Source organism: Sinohyriopsis cumingii, chromosome 11, assembly GCF_028554795.1.
Source record: "Sinohyriopsis cumingii isolate HCF-2022 chromosome 11, ASM2855479v2, whole genome shotgun sequence".
Classification (NCBI taxonomy): domain Eukaryota; kingdom Metazoa; phylum Mollusca; class Bivalvia; order Unionida; family Unionidae; genus Sinohyriopsis; species Sinohyriopsis cumingii.
The window spans coordinates 58024475-58047514 of record NC_142971.1 but is presented as its reverse complement, the minus strand read 5'-3'; the positions used below and the strand labels follow the sequence as shown (position 1 = coordinate 58047514).

Genomic DNA, 23040 nt, shown 5'->3' with positions numbered 1-23040 from the left:
TCAATATGAAATTTTAATTCAATAACATTTTATTTACAAATCAAAATCTTACACTAAAAATTACACTATAACACAATTTCTGCTTTCAAATAATTTACATTATAAATAATATAAGTATGTTCTGTCAGATGAAAACTTAATAACAAGTTATTCTATATATATACACGCAATAACAAATGTGTTAAAGGCAATCTCATTTTAAATTAGTTAGAACTTTTTGCCAACTATTTTTCAGCATTTTTTATCTTTAAAAAAATCTGACAGAAATTTCTATGACCAAGTTTTTTTAAATTATTTCCATAATAGGATCACCAATGGAAGAGGCAAAATTTGGTGTTTACCATAATCTTCTTAGAACAGTCTGATTGTTACAAAATGTTTTTTTTAACACTTACACATTATGAACCAACACTAAAACTGTTCTCTATAAACACGCCCTGAAGAATGGGTTAATACAAAGTATCTATTTTTAGCTATTTTGGTCAATTGTCTGATGAGCTTATGGGATAGCCTGTTATCCAATTGTCCATAAGCACACAGTTTGTTATTCGTACTACTTGTAAACTACGTGGAGGATTGGCATGAAACTTTACATGCACATTGATCCCAAGGTCTATTGGGTTCATAATGAAAATGGTTTTGCTTGAACATTCAATATACAGTTGGTCATGAATGAAAATGCTGCTAATTTTATGTCATTATTGCTACTCTTACAGAAATTATGGTCATATCAACCTATGATTTTCATCTACATCTATTTGGTTCTAAAAGAAAATGGTGCCCAAAGACATCTGATGTGATTGCCACAGTGGAACACATGGTAAATCTTGTCACCAATACTTCTGAAAACTCTAGTAAGTCCTAAATAAAAATGGTATCAATCTTACACCAAACATGGCTGTCACTGTTGCTATTTGAAAATTGTTTTCTCAAGAATATCTGAGACAATTTCAACACTCAGCAGTTAAAAAGAAATAGTCTTGAATTCTGCATGTTCTTTTCAGACCGTAAAACATCAGTCCCTTTGTGGGAGTATCGTTAATCAAATGTATCTGTCATTATTGGATTGCACAACATTATAGCAAAAATCTATGAAGTCTTTATATCATCTCAAGTATTATTGAGCAATAAAGACGTCCTCAAGATGAATGTAATGGCAGCCATGTTGGATGCAAGATTGGCACCACTTTTACTGATGGATAACTTGATATAATAATTAGTATTAACATCATTTTCTTTAAGAACCAACTAGACACAGTAAGAAATCATTTGTGAAAAGCCCGTGTCAATACAACTTTCCATTGTGACAGAATAAGGAGTTGCTGTAGTTTGGAAATTAGCATGCCTGATAACGATCAAACGAGTGCAAGTTTTAATCCTGTTAATATATCAGCATAGAATGGATACTGGGGTGTGCCCTTATTAATATCTTGCCATAAGACACCAAACCAAACCTTGCCAGGAGGTACAGTGAAAACAAGATGATGTTGTGATTGCTATAATGGCTGTCAGCCTGGCACCAGACACATATAAAACCAATAGATATTATAACAAAGTAGACTGGCACCAGACTGATATATAACCAATAGATATTATAACAAAGAAGTCGTTAACTGAAAAACCCATGAAAAGCAATGGGAAGATTTTCAAGATGGCCACTGTTGTGGTCCTGCCAGACATCTTAGCCTCATTTTCATTTAGGACCAATGACACCAGGGGTTGAATCTGCATGTAAAGCTCATGGCAATCCTCCAGGCAGTTTAGAACAAACATTAACAAATATGTGATTGGCAAATTGCCATGCTAAACTTTGTGGATACTTTATTTATTTTATCTATGTGCCTGGGATGTCTGCCATCTTTTACCGATGGCAGACCTTACACTAGCTTAAAGTCTCACAATTTTACTTTTCAATGAAATTGCAGCCTAAATATTTAACAACAGAACAGAAAATAGTTTCAGCTTTATTGTTTCTCAAAATAACTATGTTTTTTGAAAAAGATAATCTAATTCTGTTCTGAATCAACAATACTATTAGAAATGTATCCATATTCACAAGCAAGTTTTCACTGGTACAAAGTGTCTTGAAACAACTTGTGAGAAATATTTTCAACTATCCTACAAAGACTGGTGACATTGAAAATAAAGGTAACTTATACAGAAAGGTAAACAAGTTCACCATTTAATTTAAAAAAATTCCAGTGTGATATAAAATAAGGAATCAACCACTCATACCCACTACCCTCCCTTTTTCGCTATTGCTCACAGTCCCTTTCTGAATGTCAGAGGTACCTCGATAATTTGCACCCATTCCTATTATGTGGTCTTTGTGCAGGAGCTAATGAAGGAGAGGTCTATGGTGATATCAGCCCTAAATATGAAATGTAGCCAATCACTTTGACTGGTATAGAACTTAATTACCCTCAATACGAAATGTAGCAAATCACTTTGACTGGTGTAAGAATTTAATTACCCTAAATATGAAATGTAGCCAATTATTTTGAATGGTATAAGAATTTAATTGCCCTAAAAATGAAATGTTGCCAATTCACTTTGACTGGTATAAGAATTTAATTGCCCTAAAAATGAAATGTTGCCAATTCACTTTGACTGGTATAAGAATTTAATTGCCCTAAAAATTAAATGTAGCCAATTATTTTGAATGGTATAAGAATTTAATTGCCCTAAAAATGAAATGTTGCCAATTCACTTTGACTGGTATAAGAATTTAATTGCCCTAAAAATGAAATGTTGCCAATTCACTTTGACTGGTGTAAGAATTTAATTGCAGAATACCATTTTATGTACTTGATTTAAGGCATAAAGACCAAACCAACTACATCCAAAATAGGTTATGGAAAATATGCCACTGAATAAAACCTCACATAAGATGTTGTCTGAAATAAATGTATTAGTTTAGTTTACCGACAATAAAATTTACATCCATAAATGCTGTTTCCCTTTGTCACTCTCCAGTGGAAAACATAAAAATGCCAGCAATCTCATGTTGGCTTGATGTAATGCTGATGACCACTGATTTTACAGTTATCAAAATATTTATTAATTCTGCTATCTCAAGGCTAAAGTGCTAAAGTTGTTTTTTGTTTACCATTATCTTTACCAAGCTCATGGCTCACTTTGATCATGGGTTGTGGAGTGAATTGGCTTTATTTTGTTGTTACTTACTGAAAACATCTTCTGTTCATACATGTGATATCAATATCAAAGGTAGTCAAAGTGGTAGTCAAAATGGTAGTCAAAGTGGTAGTCAAAACAGTTTCATAGCCAGATACTACACAGTTCAGGCAAAACATACCTAAATTAACATTTCCACCAAAACTTAATTCTTTGAGGGCTACAAAACACATTTTTTTGTCATGAAAATATTGTATTTGGAAAATTGAAGAGTGAAAATATTTGGGTTAAACAGAACTGGCTATGTTTGAATTATTATTTTTGTAAAGATATGACCTTTTTTTTGAGGAGTTGGCTGCAGCCATACAAATTAATTTTGTCACTGATATTTTAACATCCAATAACAAATGAACACAAGTACTGTGAATAACACATTATATGCTTGCCCTGTGTTTAACAGTTTTCCATACAAAACTGAAAATCATTTTCCTTCTCTTTCAGGGTGACCTTGATTTATGGATTCCCAAAATGATAGGCGTCTTCTTTATCAAAGTGAAAGCCATCTATTTGGTCTAGTTCAGATATGTGATATGGGACTAATGTTACTGTGTGCAAACCACTTTCACCTTTTTAGTCATAATGACCTTGACCTTTGATCCCCAAATCAATAGGACTCTTCCTTACCCCTAGTGCAAGCCATCCATATAATTATGATAACTATAAATGGTATAAAACTCAAGTAATAGTGTGGAAAAGAAATTGGTAACAGCAAGATGGAAACACAGGCACATAAAAAGTCATTCATTAAATGTGAAGTATTTGGGCTGAGTTTACATGATGAATTGTGCAGTTTATATACCTCCGATAGAATTATATTAGTTGACATGTCTACCCTGAGGGTTCAAAAAGCAAACTGAAATACAACATTCAATGCCCCATCTAATTCATCTTCAGTTTCATCACTAACATTCCAGTTGGAGGGTTAGTTGCCAAAGTGTGGGGGTGGGGTAGGATCTTGTATCTTCATCCTTTTTTTAATGACAGCTCTGCAGTATTGGTTAAATATGCCAGGACATTTTGTGACCAAGTTGGTTCAATTCCGCTGAGCAGTGTTTGAAGCAGTGCCAATATTTTTCCCGATTTTTTGGGTGTAGTGGCATCAATTGAAGCAATATGAAATTGGGCGTAAGACAGAAAAAAAATGTGTTGAATGTTGTTGAGCAGTTTTTTGTTGAGTAGTTCTTTAAATGTTTAGCAATGGTAGCCCTGACTGATTAAATATCTGCATCTCTGGTACAAAATGAAAGGTCATCATGCCCTAGCGCTTTCTATCAATAGTTTTGGAGAAGTTTCAAGGTTTCAAGGTTGAAAGGTCATCATGCCCTAGCGCTTTCTATCAATAGTTTTGGAGAAGTTTCAAGGTTTTTCTTTTTTAGCATCAGCAATCATGTCTGATGGTGGTTCCACATCTGTTGTAAAAGTCTGAAAAATCTGCTAGCCAGGATGTTTTATGTTTGGTCATATTCTAATAAACAGTATTGGAAGTCAATTAAAGATTTTTCTGTTTCAAGTAACAGTGGACATATTTGGCAGTGGATTCTAATCTTTTGTATATAAAAAAACTGATACGGTCTTCAAGCAGGAATTTTTAATACAATTTTTATCAGATTCTATTCAACAGTTTCGGTGAAAAAAGTAATTTTTAGTAGTAGTGGCCATAACTGTTAGCAGATCAGTTACATTTATATAAATTTTAAAGCCCTCTGGATGCTTTCTATAAAATTTCGTTAGCCTGTTGTATAGTTTTGGTGAGTTCATTTAATGATATTTCTATTTTTACTAACGGTGACCACATTTAATGACTGATCTAATGATCAACTGCACTAATGCTTTCATCTTGCCCTAATGCTTTCTTCTTACCCTAATGCTTTCATAATTTATTAAATTCTGTTCCGTGGTTTTTGAGAAGTTGTTAAGTTTTACTCTTTTTAGTAATGATGGCCATTTTTGATGGTGGACTGTCATCACTCTGAATACATTTGAAAACTCTTCATGCCAGGATGTTTTCAAGAAAAAATGGTTTAATGGTTCTTCTATTTGTAGTAACAGTGGCCATATATAGAGGCCGATCAACATCAGTATACAAACTTGAAAGGTCTTCTTGCCATTATGCTTTCTGTCAAATTTTGTTCTGCATTTCTGGATAAGTAGTTTAAAAAAATTCTCTACTTTGAGTAACAGCACCCAAAATTAAAAGCTGATCAGTGTAATTTCTATAAACCTGAAATGGCTTCATGCCAGGATGCTGTCAAATTTGATAAAGTTCTGTTGATCGTTTTTTTAAGACCTTGTTTAAAGGGATTTTACTCTTTTCAGTAATGGTGGTCATTTTTAAAAGCAGATCGGAATCATTTGCACAAAAACTTCTAAAAAATCCAATCATGTTCCGCAAAATTTGGTCCAATTTGGTCAAGTGGTACTTGCTAACTGAGGCACAACACACGGGACACGATGCATGATGAATGCAGTGCCACAACCTCATTTGGCCTTATGACTAAGTGGTATAAAAAAATCAATATACATACATTTTTTAATGTGAAAATGAGACGTTTTACAGAACAGCAGATTACCCATCTATCATCTGAGTTAAAATAACACAACTATCACAGAATAAAGGTTTTGGTTACATCAATGTGAATTTCAGAAATACCAGACCACGGGGATTATCTACTTCCATCTGGTATTCATTCCTCATTTCCTGAATACGATCAGGTATTGCACATGAAAACTACAGATCTACATCGAGTTTCACTGACGAACATCATGACTCCTAAATCATTATGAACTTCACAATACCACCAAGCTTGGGCAAGCATGAGAACATTCATATGCTATCACACCTGGCCATGTAGACTAGCAGACATCCTTAAACAGCTTAGCAACTGAAAATATGAAGATGATACATGACATTATAACATTGATACAAGTTTATAAAAAAAGAATTTCCATACTGTCATTTCATAAAGTCATTTAGTTCTACTTTTTTCAATTCTTAATACAGAATACCATACAGATGGGAAATATGGATTTTAATTGTACTTGTATTTCCATTTGAATCATTGACCAATAGGATGTGTGGGGACTGATAACTACAAAAATTTACAGTTGTTTGAAGTACAAGGAAAAATTCCTGTGACTGATCATAAGAAATCAGTTAAGAGTAAAATTTCTTATGCTCAGGGTGTAATCATATATCAAATGTTATCTGTCAACTAGTGGCCACAATAAAAAATCTATGTGGACTTGAGAGGAAAAATATGGTGTATTTGGCAACCTTTTGCTTTTTAATCCTAATGACCAATAAATAAAATAATGTTTGATTTAAAATACTGCTAGCACGATGTGAAAAAGGTAAAGGAATATTATCTTAGGAAACAAAAACAAAAACATCAACATCCTAATCATTCAAGTGCACATTTGAATCCTGAAGTACGAAACATGGCAAATGCTGAAATGACCTCTCTTACATGTGTCATTTCAATTCAGTTTCCAATATAAATAACATCTCTTACCAGTAACAACTCTAATTTACCAACTCAGTATATAAAAGGCCATACATGAAATAACTTGATAAGGATAGGCAACTTTTCAAATGTCTTTCATTTGAAACCCTGACCACATATCACCTCATTCGTTTTCTCTGTCAACAATTCTATTTTGAAAGGTACTTCATTATTATATACTGATTTTGTCACTTACATTTAAGATAGGTGGAAATTAAAAAATTGTTCCCATATCAAATGGTACACATTGACAAAGATGCTTATCATGACAGTGTGATGTCCTCCAACTTCTACAAAACACGGCATCATCAAACTTACTAAATATATTCATTGATGTTATGAATAAAATTATAAATAAACTAGAGTAAAAAATAAAATAAGTCTTTAACTGTTGCAAAGCGACTTACCTACATATAGCTCTTGCAATAAAGGCTCAAAAATATCCCACTGATAGTACTATTAATGTAGCACCTACATATAGTTCTCCGTCAAGTTGTCCCCACCTACATACTGTTCTCCGTCAAGTTGTCTCCACCTACATATAGTTCTCAGTCAAGTTGTCCCCACCTACATATAGTTCTCAGTCAAGTTGTCTCCACCCACATATAGTTCTCAGTCAAGTTGTCCCTACCTATAGTTCTCAGTCAAGCTGTTTCTACCTACATATACAGTCCTCTGTGAAGTTGTCTCCACCTACATGTAGTTCTCAGTGAAGTTGTCCCCACCTACATATAGTTCTCCATCAAGTCGTCTCTACTTACATATAGTTCTCAGTCAAGTTATCCCCACCTACATATAGTTCTCAGTCAAGTTGTCTCCACCCACATATAGTTCTCAGCCAAGTTGTCCCCACCTACATATAGTTCTCCATCAAGTTGTCCCCACCTACATATAGTTCTCAGCCAAGTTGTCCCCACCTACCTATAGTTCTGTCAAGTTGTCTCCACCTACATATAGTTCTCAGTCAAGTTGTCTCCACCTATAGTTCTCAGTCAAGCTGTTTCTACCTACTTATAGTTCTCAGTCAAGTTGTCTCCACCTACATATAGTTCTCCATCAAGTTGTCCCCACCTACATATAGTTCTCAGCCAAGTTGTCCCCACCTACCTATAGTTCTGTCAAGTTGTCTCCACCTACATATAGTTCTCAGTCAAGTTGTCTCCACCTATAGTTCTCAGTCAAGCTGTTTCTACCTACTTATAGTTCTCAGTCAAGTTATCCCCACCTACATATAGTTCTCAGTCAAGTTGTGTCCACCCACATATAGTTCTTAGCCAAGTTGTCCCCACCTACATATAGTTCTCCATCAAGTTGTCCCCACCTACATATAGTTCTCAGCCAAGTTGTCCCCACCTACCTATAGTTCTGTCAAGTTGTCTCCACCTACATATAGTTCTCAGTCAAGTTGTCTCCACCTATAGTTCTCAGTCAAGCTGTTTCTACCTACTTATAGTTCTCAGTCAAGTTGTCTCCACCTACATATAGTTCTCAGTCAAGTTGTCTCCAACTACTTATAGTTCTCAGTCAAGTTGTCTCCACCTACATATAGTTCTCAGTCAAGTTGTCTCCACCTACATATAGTTCTCAGTCAAGTTGTCCCCACCTACATATAGTTCTCAGTCAAGTTGTCTCTACCTACATATAGTTCTCAGTCAATTTGTCCACAGCTACATATAGCACTAGTGCAGCCAGTAGACTTATTTTACCATACATGTGCCTTGTGTAAAAGTTCTGCTAAGTTCAACATTTATTTCGAATATATACACAGACTTAGCAACTCTGGGAAAAAGAATCTGAGCACACTGTATCTTTTTCCACAAATTGTATTTTTTTTTTAAAGGGTGTCAGACCTGCCAACCTTGATGAGACCATCTCAAAAAGGCAGTTGATTCTTTCTGTAAGTTTGATCAGTTTTCAGTAAGGTGTAACAAAATATAAAACTGCTATAGTAAAACCGGAAAACATTTTAAAGTTTGTTTTTTGAAACATGCAGCGATAGTTAACATTATTTCAACCAAAAGTTTGTGAAGTACACACAGACCTTATTTACCACTAGATAAGTTGCACAAATTTGAGTTCCAAACCCTATGAAGCTCAATGGCATGTTACTATTTCTCAAATTGATGTAATTTTGGATGTGTATTTTCCATTTCACAAGATGACAGTAATGAAACATACTCAAACTGACAAGTGAAGTCCAATAAACGTAATTGTGTCCTTTCCTGCATTTATTCACAAGAATCTGAATATTCCTTTTTATTATTCTGTGCTGATTATTAACATATTTTAAGAGGCTTAATTTCCATTTTGTATTCAACATGCATCACTTGCTGGACACGATTTAAAAAAATGTTATAATCAACAGTTTGATCATGTAGATGCTTCGCATTAAAAAATATCTGCAGTTTTAAGCATCTGAAGTACTGCTTTAAAGTTAGTCTGGTTCCTTGACCAATTCCACTAATTCTAATATGAAACCCAGATTCAAATCAAACACGGATGAACCAATCATCGTGCTATTTCAGCAACAATCATTTTTCCATAAGGCAGTATTTTAGGAGTCATTTTCGTAAGACTTGTGTCAAAATTGTAAGGGTTGGCAGGTCTGGGGCATTTTTGGCATGAATGATACTTTTTCAACCATAAACTTGTTGAATTTAATAATAAAAAATAACAGATCAATATATTCTGAAGCTGTTGCACATTTCAGAGCACAACACCAATTATTTTTAAAACTGTGTGAATATAAATCGAATATTTCAATCTCGAATAAAACCAAACTTTCTGACATCAATAAGCTTGAGGTAAAATGTTTAGTGTTTTCCTTCAGTCATATTTTTTACATGCCATCTAACTCGATTGGCATTTAATCTATCGTGATAGCTAGTGAAAGTCAGTCAATTCATCATGTTTCAGGATTTTACATTATGTAGAGAGATATCACAACAACCAAAATTAATTTTATAAACAAATGAGAAATCTGCTAAATTTCGAAATGTGCTACAAACAATGCAATAAAAATATGCAGCTATGAGAAAATCAGCAGTTGTGATTACTCGGGCATTTTGCAAAGAGAATCATATCATTTATGTTGCCACAATTACTTTGTTAGCAATACATTAAGATCACAACTTCTACTGATGCCATCATAAATACTGATCATGGTGACCTTTGATACAAGTTGAACTATTAACAGATATGTAACCATCAATCAAATTTTACTATTCTAACATGAACAGTATTTAACAAATGAACTTTAAACTTAACTTTTCAGAAATGTCACTGAAGCATGAAATAAAGGTCACAATGTACCTCGTTTTACAATAAGGGTGCAGCACCCATCAAGATACATCCTCTTGCAAAGTTGTATGATTCTAGGTAGAATATTATGCATATTGCATGCCACAAACGTATGTGGCAATGAACTAAACGCAAAGACTTAACCAAAACTAGTAAAAGATTAAATATAGGTCATAGTAAAAATTGAACATCAAACAAAAAATGTAACCCATGAGAATGTAGCATAAATGTGGAGCCATAATAACTTTCTTTTGTAATGAGGGAATAGGACTCAAGATGTACCCTTGCCAAGGTCTCAACAAGGTGTATCTCTTACCAAAGTCTAAACAAGATAAATCCCTTACTAAGATCTCCACAAGATAATTCCTGTACCAAGTCATCAATGAGATGTATCCCTTCCCAAGGTCTCAACAACATGTATCCCTTATCAAGGTCTCAACAAGATGTATCCCTGACCAAGGCCTCAACAAGATGTATCCCTGACCAAGGTCTCAACAAGATGTATCCCTGACCAAGGTCTCAACAAGATTATCCCTGACCAAGGTCTCAACAAGATTATCCCTGACCAAGGTCTCAACAAGATTATCCCACAAGATGTATCCCTTACCAAGGTCAAATCAAGATGTATCCCTTATCAAGGCCTCAACAAGATGTATCCCCTACCAAGGCTTCAATGAGACGTATCCCATACCAAGTCCTCAAAGAGATGCATCCCATACCAAGGCCTCAACAAGATGTCTCCCATACCAAGGCCTCAATGAGATGTATTACACACCAAGGCCTCAAAAGATGTATCCCTTACCAAGGCCTCAACAAGATGTCTCCCGTATCAAGGCCTCAACAAGATGTATGAATGAGATGTGTCCTATACCAAGGCCTCAACAAGACATATCTCTTACAAGTTTCAGTAAGATGTATCCTTTACCAAGGCCACAAAGAGATGTATCCCTAAACAAGGCCTCAACAAGATGTATCCCTTATCAATGACTCAACAAGATGTATCCCATAACAAGGCCTCAATGAGATGTTGTTGTTGTTATAGGGTTTAATGCCATTTTTCAGCACAAGATAGGCTATACATGGTGGCCAGTATAAATGGGAAACCCAGGAAAGAACCACTGACCCACGATAAGCAACCGGCAAGCTTTCTCACATATCCACATTAGCCGAGCCCAAGACTCGAACCCATGCAGACAGAGGTGAGATGGCAATGATCCATGACAGAGAGCACTTCAGACCACTCGGCCACCCCTCAATGAGATGTATTACACACCAAGGTCACAATGAGATGTATCCCTTACCAAGGCCTCAGCAAGATGTATCCCTTACCCCCGTCTCAACAAGATGTATCCCATAACAAGGTTTATATGAAATGTATCCTTTACCAAGTACTTCTGCAATGAAGGAATAGGCCTCAACGAGATGTATCCCTTATCAAGGACTCAACAGGATGTATCCCTTACCAAGTTTCATGATTCTACATAGGACAGTATGTACACAGCAAACAGAAAATGTGGCCATGTGCTAGATGCAAAAAGTTGACCAAAGCCAGTAAAATGAAATAATGTAGGAAAATGCCCTCCTTTGCTGTACAACTGTCATACTAGTAGAGGCCTTCTTTTGCTGTATGAGTGTGATACTAGCAGAGGTCCATACAATCAAGTTCAATAACTCTTGCAAGAACAGTCCTACTTTGTGAAAGGGTGTAGCAAATATCAAGATGCATCCTCTCACCTGACTTAATCATTCCAACAATATATATAAAGGATGCAAAAAAAATTCAATATGGTCTTGAGCTAAATGCAAAAAGGTAACCAAATCAGTTAAGTTTTAATATAGGTCACAGTGACCTTTTTTATTGAAAAGGTTTGTACTAAGAAAGATGCATACTTGTCTAGTTTAATGATTCTAGCATTAGCAGTGCTTACAAAATAAGCTCTCAAAAACCCTAAAATTTTATTAAAGTCAGTCAAAATTGAAATATTGGTCACAGTAACCTACTTTTGTGACGAGGGTGTAGTGCTTGTCCCAGAGGGTAGGTGCTATGAATCCACTCCAAACTGTTGCCTAGGACCTAGGAAGAAAGAATGGTTGAGATGCAATGAGGCTGCACATATGTATATCTTTTTATATGCATGGACTCCGATGCCAGTGCATTACTCTAGCTCTCCTTTACTTAGTAGAAGCAATCTAAAATCCTCATTGTCTGCATGACTGCATAGAAATTGTATTGGAGAAATACATATTTTATTCAGGCCATTTATCCAACTGGCTGGATTGGTGACTGAATTGGTTAGAAGGGAAAAAGTTTGTCTCACTTATAATGACATCAAAAACACTTACTTAATATGATGTAGCACAATGGCTACTGACACATCTTGATGCAGTAAAACCTCAACTGATGTTAAGTAATATATTAAAGGATCAAGTTATATGAATGATATGAAGACAGTAGCCAGGTCCATGTGGAAGCAAGCTACAATGTCGCCACTCCATAACAATTTGTCTGTTTTGTGGAACGTGTGTACAAATTTCATATTCCACAGCGTGGGTAGACACAATTGTTTTCCTTGTGGAAGAATGTGTAGTTCATTTCCTGATTATCTTATTCTCAAAAAACACTCTCTAACAATATGAATCTATAGTGCCAGATGTAAAACTCAAGTGTAGCTCTGACTGAATAATCTGCCAGTAAAATGACTACAACATTCAGGATTTGTTTTTCCATTCATTATGGCCTCTCAAAGGCCTCAGAAACGTCAGGAAGAAACCGCTGGAGTTACTGCAATAACCTCAACAGCTTGCGTGGCATCTGGGACACCTCTCAGGATGCCATCCCCACTGTCTGAGTTGGCTGCCAAGGCAATTTGGACATTCTGGGTAGTAACTGCTGTGGAGAAGGCTGGTAATGTCTGAACTGTCTGATACATTGTGACTGGGACCATTGTCATCACGCCTGGAATGAAAATTTGAAGATTAGAACAAAAAAACAAGATGTTTTCCGATGGAAGTTAGATCTTATGTTTTAACAGGGGGTTCAACATCAGTAATGTCATAAGATTTTCAGGTTTGCAATTCGTCAAAACCTGAAAAAATTAATGGCATTTTTTTAAAAATAACTTTTTACAGCTTATTTTAAAAAATTCCAAAGACAAAAATTACACTGATTTAGTAGTAACCTTTAAGGGTCCATATCATAGACAGAATTTTCACATCTTTATTTGCTGTCTTCTTAGACCTGTATTTTTCAATCCATATAATTGATTTGGTTCACTTTTTCTCAAACATGTAAGCTACATTACTTCCTGCTAATTATAAACATGATAAAGTTCCTTTCTGTTATTCTCTGTAAAAGTATCCTCCAGTCTGATAATGCTGTCATACTTCAAGCACAGCACCCATGTCAGCTACTTGGTATATTTGTTATTTGTAGTTTGATGGGGAGGGATATCAGCTAAGGTGTTTCAAATGCAGCAACCCACCCTCATGCATAGCAGCTTCTTGAAAATGGGACACAAGTGGTGAACACACCAGAAGGAAACCTATCCAGAAAGGTTCTGGAATATATTGACCCCCTCCCAATATGACAACAAAAAATAAATATATGTCTAGAAAGGTTATGGAGTATGTAAAAGCACCAAATGTGACAACACAATAAAAATCTAAGTCTACTTTATATATTTTGTCCATACAGTTACTTAAACACTCTTTTCTGAAATTCAAGTACTCATAACACCCTGCTGACCACATACAAGCACCATTATACATTTTAAACAATAGTCCTTCAAAGCATCTGCTGCCATATGGGCCAAAAAGGACTTCCAAAATTTCAAGGCAAAATCATTTCTTCCTTCTGGGTGTTGAAACTATCACTGATATTCTTCAGTAATAACAAGATTTTCAAATTAACTGCTTTGTGGACACTTTGTCTGTCAGCATAGCACCATTTTCATTGAGACAAAAAATGGATTTCATAAGAAGTCTTGGAAAGTTTATGTTGATTTGACTTTCCATTAAGCAGGAGTAATGACAAGATTTTCAAGATGGCTGTCATGGTGGCCATATTCAGAATCAGACTGGCACCATTTCTATTTAGTACCAACTAGACATTATAAGGAGTCCTTTGTTGAATGCACAAGATCAACATAACCAGCCATTCAGGAGAAAATGTGATAGCAAGATTTTCAAGACAGCCTCTGTGACAGGCACAATGAATGTCTGAATGGCTACCATTAGGATCCACTTGACATCATGAGAAGCTATGTATTTAGTAAAAAAAAATGTCAATATAAGCATCCATTCTGACTGGGTACCATCTTCAAGTAATGTTTATTCTATAACATGCCCATGCTGATTGCTGACATTGCAAGATTAACTCTGGAATGATAGGCTTTGTTTAGCATTCAAGACAAGAGTAACTTCTCATTATCTCATTATTATAGATAAACTGTTTTAAATGAAACTCTATTCAAACAATGCCATTGATCTATTTGACACATTATACATGCATTATACCAAAGAATGGTTATTCAAGAACATGTATTTCCATTAGATTGTAAACCAAAATACATTTTCAGTCTTTTTTGTTATTTCTCTTTTTAGTGTGCAGGTCATAAGAAGAATGAACCTGTGAAGCTTAAAGTCACAAAGTTAGACAAATATGTATTTGGACTTTGCATACATTTCCACTTGCCAAAATCTGAATTAGAACAAGCAGGAGAAAATATATCAATTTATTGAAAAGCTAATTAACAGCATGACAGCTAAACTCCACAATCACAATATCTGGACTCATAACATCACTAGATTAAAATGCAATTATCTCTACCTGATAAATACAATAATCCTTCCACATTCCTAATGTAGCAACAGTGGGGGAGGGGGGGCAAATCCTACAACTTTAACAAGCATCCCATTTTTTTTAAAATCAACGTGTCTACAAAAATTACACACAGGGTCCAGAAAGATAAACAGAGGCCCCTAAAATGCCACTTACCCCTGCCACTGTTTTACACCCTGGTGTTTTACACCAGGACCTTGGGTGTCAAATTTTAATACATCCTTGTTCACTGACCTGAGACATCTGTGTTGGTCCTCACTCCCCTACCCCCCAGCTTCTGTGTGTGTGTTTTTTTTTTAAATTTAAAAAGTAGCGGTCAGGTGACTGGATTCTCAATCAAATATTTGATTGAGACCCATGCAATATCATGACTGAGGATCATGTAAATTTACCGTGTTAAATCCATGATTAATTTTTTTGAGCCTGTGATGAGAAGTTTTTAAATGGAATTATAACCATGGTTCCAGGAGCACCAGGTCTGATGGATCTTTCTTAACATATTATGCATATCAATGCCATTAAAGACAACCAGAAGATTGCAGCTATCTCTGATCACTTTAAGTATCTGCTTCTATTGCTTAGTAACAGTTATAATATCTGTGTTTCTGTGTCTGCCTCAAGAAAATATCCAAGCTGGATTTGATTGTTTGTCTAGCATCATATCATCATATACTACGAGATTGTTGATGTTCCCATTAAGATCATCAACCGATAGAACATCATCGATGTCAGTGATAATATCAATAATATCATTGCCATCCTCATCCAACGACTTTGCATTTTCATTAAAATCCTTAATTACACCATAGCAGTGCCGCTAAATACATCTTATCCAACTTAAGCCATCTCATTATCATGTTAAGTAACAATTGCATCTTACCAGACCGAGATGGACCAATGATAATTGCTCTGATAGAATTTGGTAATACAAGTGTGTGAAATGGTGGTGCGAAAAATACAAATTTGTCTCCCAAGTGACATATGGTGGTATTTCTACTTCACTGGGAAAACTACCAGGAACTCCATGGGCTAAGCATCCTGGCGAGAAACAGCTTCCTGGGTATAATTATTGTGGTCCTAGAACATGACTTGATATCTGACTTGACAAGAAAGATCAACCAAGTCCAGGAGAGTATCCAATAAATGAAATTGATCAAGCATGCCATGTTCATGACATCAGGTATACAAATACAGATCTACAACATATTGCAGACATGAAGTTGATTCACACTCTAAAGTCTGTAAAAGTAAAAATCTGAGAATCGCTTGCTAATTTTTTTAATAAGATGTGTGACAAAAGGTAAACAATGCTAGGGGCTGGTAATTAATCATAGATAACTATTAAAAGGAGTCAATTTATTACAGCCCAAGAGGATATTGGAGGGGTAGAGCAGCGATTAGTAAACTTGCAGATGCAGCAGGAGTCACACGTCCTATTGCTGCAGATTGGTTAGCACAACAGGCAATATGGCAGATTTACTTACCACCTTCTAAAAAAGTTCAGTATGCACATTTTTATGTCAACACTCCCATTGAAGTTCATCAGGCAGATACTTTATTTTTACCACATGATACTATTAAAACTGGTAGATGTCAATTGCTCACATTAAAATATGCACTGACTGTTGCTGACATTGCAATTAGATATAAAGAAGCAGAACCATTATTAACAAAGACAGCAACTGAAGTTGCATCTGCATTTGAACGGATTTATAAACATGGATCCAGGCCGCATGGCAGCCTACCATGGCCACAGTTGCTACAGGTTTATCCTTGCAAAGAATTTCATGGTGCAGTAACATCACACTACAATTCATCGCAATCAAGCAACCATTAAGCAATTTAATTGAACACTAGCTAAGTGACTTTTTGGATATCAGTATGCTCAGGAAATATCCACAGACAAGAGATCTCATGAATGGGTTGCAAGACTACCAAGTGTGATAGCTGTGTTAAATAACGAAATTAATCATCGAATTTCTATGAAACCCATCAATGCAATCTTGAAAAACAAATACCACTGAGCGTGCACCAGCAACATTACTCTTCCTCTCAGAAACCATTACTCAGTAATGTGATTGTCAGATATTTCTAAGAAACTGGTGAACTTGGAGGTGGTAAAAAAGAGCACTTGATCCTGTCTGAAGCGTAACCACACATAAAATTTCCAATGTGGTAAGATCCACGGGAAGACCTGCAATCTACAGATTAGATTCAACTGCTCCTCAATGTGGATTTGTACATGAACAATTACAAGTAATTCCTTAAGATACTCAATTACCACTACTGTTCTGTCTGTTGCTGCTCATTTTGCTCAGAAGACAAATTCATGGACACTTTCTTGAAGACATTCAGCGATCGTGTGTCGAGTATGGGCATGGTTGTGGAATTCCAATTATGATTTTAATGAAGTTATTGCAGTTGACATGGTTGCATGTTATCCTGGTAGGTTTCTTGGGATGGGAGAATGTAAGGAGTATTTAAACGATTTGGACATCCTACATATGCGATGACTAGGTTATTGATAAATGGCTCAGTACCAGATTTTGATTTAACTAGATTTACATGAATTGAGTCATTTGAGTTTGCTGAGAATATTCATCCTATTAGTGTTGTTTGGTTTGGTCATCATTTTAATAAACCTAATCCAGAGATAAATCCGATGGATTGCAATATAAAAACTGAACGTGGTTGGACTCCAATAGTGTTATTATAATATATGCTTGATGCAAAGATACAGAGTAGTTAACTGTAAGTGAAGCAATAATCTCATATCACTCAGAAAGACAGGTTTGGATGCCAGGACCGGAAAGTGACAGTGGCTGTGAGATGTCAGTTGCAATGGATTTAGGTAGAAAAATCACTGTAATTAATCACAATGATTCAAATAAAATTAATAATTCTTTAGAAAATCTTCAGGCTATTACACAGGGTCAGAATTATGCATGGGGAAATAGTGGAAAAAATAATAATCATCCAGGACCAGTTAAATCTTAAATCAGGACACAAGTGAAGAAATAATATTTCCATCAATGTACGAGGCTGGAAACTATTTTGATATTCATCGACGTTCAGTACGCTGTGTTGCAGATCACACAAATAACTCACCATTTTTAAAAGAAATATGAACAAAACATAAAATTTTCAGATTTCACTCGCCAGTGCCCCCCTGGCACTACCCTGGAAAACACTCCACAGTAAAACTAAGCAGTATGACTTGTTAATCAAAGTGGTGAAAGGGGATAACTCCATTAAGATTAAACAGTACCAATCCAGTTATAACCTTGCTTGTATCTGTGTTACAAGAAATACTGATCAATAATGGGTTCTGTGGAGCACTGGCTTCATAATGTAGATTCAGATCTTTGCGCAGTCAGAATTCCTGCCACTGTCAGTGGTAGGGCTAGTAATTTTATGAAGTTATAATTGTCTGTCTAAACTATGGTCAATTTTAACATTTTCACATGTCGCGCGTGCCTTTACGTGGTTCTTGTTCTTAGCCTTGACATAGTCAAGGGGTCTATAGATGATAATAGTAGTGCTTGTCATAATAAGCCATGCCCCAATGCTATTTTTGGACAGGTATTATTCACAGATTAAAACCAATTTGGACATCTGCCTTTTATGCTGTATCGTCTATTTTCATAATTTCTCCTTCTAACTCAATGAATGCTTCATTGGGTAGAAAATATCTGCTTGTATCCTGAACTTGTAATTTGAAACTTCCACATGATTAAGGTACATGCGCATCATAAGAATAATACTGATAATCACATAACGATTCATTCTTAAGGACTGGTGCGACCATGACAAATGCTGGATCAGATAAAGGCATGAACATTTTATTGTTTGCTATTGTCTAACATGAAAACCACTTCCCACTTTTAGACTTGCAGATATATTTTTTTTCTTTTTCTGATCCTACCTGTGGTAGGTGCACACCAGCCAACTCCATTAGTCATTGATTTGCAGCTTGATTTATTATTTTAACGACACCTGCTGGTATAACTTCAGTGCTCAGAAGTCTAACTTTCCACAGTTTTACTGGCTGAAATTTTCATCGTATTAATTGTGCTAGCTTATCCTTGATAGCTAAGAATGCTTTACTAGCAACATCCCCAATGGTGCAAACAGCCTTATCACAAACAACGGTAATAGCTTTCATTCCAAGTTGCTTTGCAATCAGGACTGCCTTTGCCCCTACCATTCTGATTAGACCCTGTACAACATCAAAAACTCCATCTTCGTAGATAACTTTATATGTTGGTAATTGTGAATTTATCACCCTGACCATTACATGTCTACAGTTAGCAATATGTATGATCATATTATTTTCTTGTCACTGATCTAATTTCATACCTGGTCATTGTTGAGATTCATGTCGAGATTAATCACTATAGTAATCATCAGTAATTTCATTAACAAGTACCCAATAAACATTAATATCCATGATACTACATGTGAATAATCGCTGACAAATAGCAGCTGCTCCATTGATTATTTCTGGGGAATTATTGCGGGCTCGTCTTCCACCAATTAGAATTTGTGGTCTATCAAAATCAGCAGTTATTGGGACAAAGTTTATCAATGTCACTACCTCGAGTGACCCAATCGCTAGCATTGGACAGACCACTTCCAGTTGTTTCTTCTTCCTCAATACGAAGGGGATTCAATAGTGATTTTTTTGGAAATATATCTCCAGGTAATGATGCTTCGTTAACTTGTCCCTCAAAATTTGCAAATTTGTTCTTGTATTTATTACCAGCAAAATTCTAGTAATAACGGGATTTTCAAAATATAAAAGGAACCCAATTTTTTTTCTGAAACACTGGCAGTGGCTGGACTAGTAATTTATCACTATTTGAATATCCAAATGCTGCAACTGATATGGATTCCTCTCGAAGTAGTCTATGACTTTCTTTGGTAAATCAGGCTGGTGGTTTTGGTTTTGGTCCTGGCATAACAAGATCCTTCACAGTGCCGATTTAAGCATCAATGTTATCAACAGTACCTATCAACTGCTGTAATTGTGGCTGAGCAGCAGCTGTCTTGGCTGGAATTCTCGAAGAATCTTTTTATTTATAGTTCTTTCCACGAGTTTCCCAGTTGACTTAGCAGTTTGCTCTAATGTGGGAAGAAAACCTTTAGTAGTCTCTGTGACTGGTTTAAGTAATTCTGCTGTATCTTCTGAAAATTTCACTCAAGCTTCCTGATGCTGTTATAGTTACTGCATGACAGAATCACAGACAGGGAGATATTTCTTAAATACCTCCAGTCGCTCTTGAGCTATATGAGATTCCAAAGTGAGCGAAGAATTGCTCATTGTTACTGATATAATGATTTAATTACGTCACCTGACAGCTACATTTTTATACCCCTACCCCCCACACAAAGTAGTAGGGGGTGAGGGACCAACACAGATGTCTTGGGTCAGTGAACAAGTATGCATGAAAATCTGACACCCAAGGTCCTGGTGTAAAACAGTAAAACAGCGGCAGCATAACTGGAACGTTAGAGGCTTCGGGTTATCTTTCAGGACACTGTTTGTCATCTTCATAGATGCATTGATCTAAAAAATGGGTCACTCCATAAAATTGTAGGATTTCCTCCCCCCCATCAACTGCTTTACCTCATAAATATATATCTTCTCATATCCCGTATTCTGACATTCTAGCTCACATCATCACCTTCAAGAGTTATCTTCCTTAAATAGCCACAAATATGTCCATCCCTGAAATAGGCAACAGCAATGTGATATCACCATTTTAGTCTTACTTACTGCCAAGTGAAGAGTCTCCTCCAGTTAATATAACATGTCCTCCCGACTGCCCAATGGATGCTGCAAGGGCTGCCATGGCATGGTGACTGCTAGTTGTGGGGTTTCCATCCAGATCAGTATGCATTGGAACTATATGTGTGCCCAGAGAGCTAATGTCTATCTGATTGGATGCCACCTCAGCTAGTGTGTGTACAGCTTGGTTGGCCTCCTGCTGTGGTATATCTTGAACCTGAACAATATAATTATGTACATATTTAGGATTAACATCACACCAACACAATAATAGCAATATATGTACATATTTGGGATTAAGATCACACCAACACAATAATAGCAATATATGTACATATTTAGGATTAAGATCACACCAACACAGTAATAGCAATATATGTACATATTTGGGATTAAGATCACACCAACACAATAATAACAATATATGTACATATTTGGGATTAAGATCACACCAACACAGTAATATCAATATATGTACATATTTGGGATTAAGATCAAACCAACACAATAATAGCAATATATGTACATATTTGGGATTAAGATCAAACCAACACAATAATAGCAATATATGTACATATTTGGGATTAAGATCACACCAACACAATAATAGCAATATATGTACATATTTGGGATTAAGATCAAACCAACACAATAATAGCAATATATGTACATATTTGGGATTAAGATCACACCAACACAGTAATATCAATATATGTACATATTTGGGATTAAGATCAAACCAACACAATAATAGCAATATATGTACATATTTGGGATTAAGATCAAACCAACACAATAATAGCAATATATGTACATATTTGGGATTAAGATCACACCAACACAATAATAGCAATATATGTACATATTTAGGATTAAGATCACACCAACACAATAATAACATAATGGTGCTCTATTAAAAAAAGCTCAAAATATGTAAATATAAAGAACTGTAACAAACATTTTAGGAAGAGAAACCTTTCCAATAAATGTAAATATGGCACACAACAAGATAAAAGATAAGATCTTAAAATTCTGTAGATTGTATATAAAATAAAAGATAATTGTAAAAAAAAAGTTAAGTCCTTGAAACCAATTTTTGGAGTAATAAATGTTTATGTTTCTTTGATAATATACACTGTATAAGTTTTAGCAGTCTTTTTATACTTTTACCAAGAGACAACCATCTTGTCACATGATGCTTCAATATTTTTTCTGCTCTTCTCCACACAGACTCTTAACACATTCAGTTCCAATTGTTCCTTTTGAAACAATTTGGATCAACCAATCACCTTGCAGAAAGAGATCTTTTTGAAAAACAAGAGTATGTTGCCTACTGAATCATTATCTGCAGCTGGTCAGGACCACAAGTCAATGGCAAGCACATAGGCCTAGGCGTAGAGAAACTTTGTTAAGATATGTGGTCTCTGTGCATAGCTGATGGGCACTTTCCCCTGCCAGGCTCCTTAAACCTCCCTGTTAGATGTTTGGGCATCAAAGTGAGCATTTCTGTGGGGTCCTGGACCTGTTTTTCCCAAGATTCAGGGCATTCACTTGGAGCTCAAAGGGCTAGTCCTTCAGGGCTTGTGGTCCTGGGAAGAATCTACCTTGCAAATAAACAATTTGGAAATGAGAACTGTAGTTATAGCCCTGCAGTTATGCATCAACCAAACAAGGAATTGCTGTGTGATGGTTTCTTCAGACAACATATTATTGATAGCAGACCTTGGGCAACATGGAGGCATGCATGCTCCATCTTTTTGTGTGGCAGTTTTGCTTTAGAACCTCCTTTTCTGGGCAACTTCAAAAGCTATTATCCTCTGAGTTCATCATATTCCTGGCAAGAAGAATATTTTGGTTGATAATCTGTCCAGGAGAGGCAAGGTAGTCCTCATGGATTGGTCACTGCACCAATCCATGGCAGAGTACCTGTTCAGACTGGGGAGAGACTCTTGCTGGATTGGTTTTCAACTATGATAAAAGCAAGCTCCCTTTTAATGTTTCCCTCCAGTACCAGACCAGCTGGCCTGGGCAGGGAATGCCTTCAGTATGAAGTGGATTTGTCTGTTTGCTTACACATTTCCACTATGCAGGATGATTCTGCAAATGGTCCACGCAAAGTCAGGATCTCCATTACTCAGCTCATTTTAAAGTTTATTTGTGGCCTCAACCATTGTTATTCGGTGACCTTCTTGACCTGTTGATAGACTAGCCTTGAACATGGCCTCATAGGGTGGATCTTCTGTCATAACACAGGCTCTCTTTTGCACAACAATCCAGATTTTTCACCGTCATATTTGGCTCAACACAAGTAATCTTTTTGCCATGACAAGTTGCAAACAAAGTTGCAAAGTACAGCATTCAGACCTTTGATTGCAGTGACTGATTTTATTCTATTCCTATTTGAAGAGAGA

General features: G+C 35.9%; 1 protein-coding gene across 4 annotated transcripts in view; it reads right to left on the bottom strand.

Annotated features, from left to right (window-relative positions):
- LOC149788516 (DNA-binding protein P3A2-like) overlaps positions 1-23040 on the bottom strand; it is a 57243-nt gene continuing 34203 nt past the window's right edge. For all 4 annotated transcript variants that reach the window (XM_089974513.1, XM_089974516.1, XM_089974515.1 and 1 more), the window contains exons 9-12: positions 20618-20846; positions 12791-12954; positions 12000-12072; positions 1-6077 (exon numbers count right to left, since the gene is read on the bottom strand). In XM_089974513.1, the coding sequence (XP_089830639.1) occupies positions 6049-6077; positions 12000-12072; positions 12791-12954; positions 20618-20846 (495 nt within the window). In that variant the 3' untranslated portion in view covers positions 1-6048. The remainder of the gene's footprint in view (positions 6078-11999; positions 12073-12790; positions 12955-20617; positions 20847-23040) is intronic.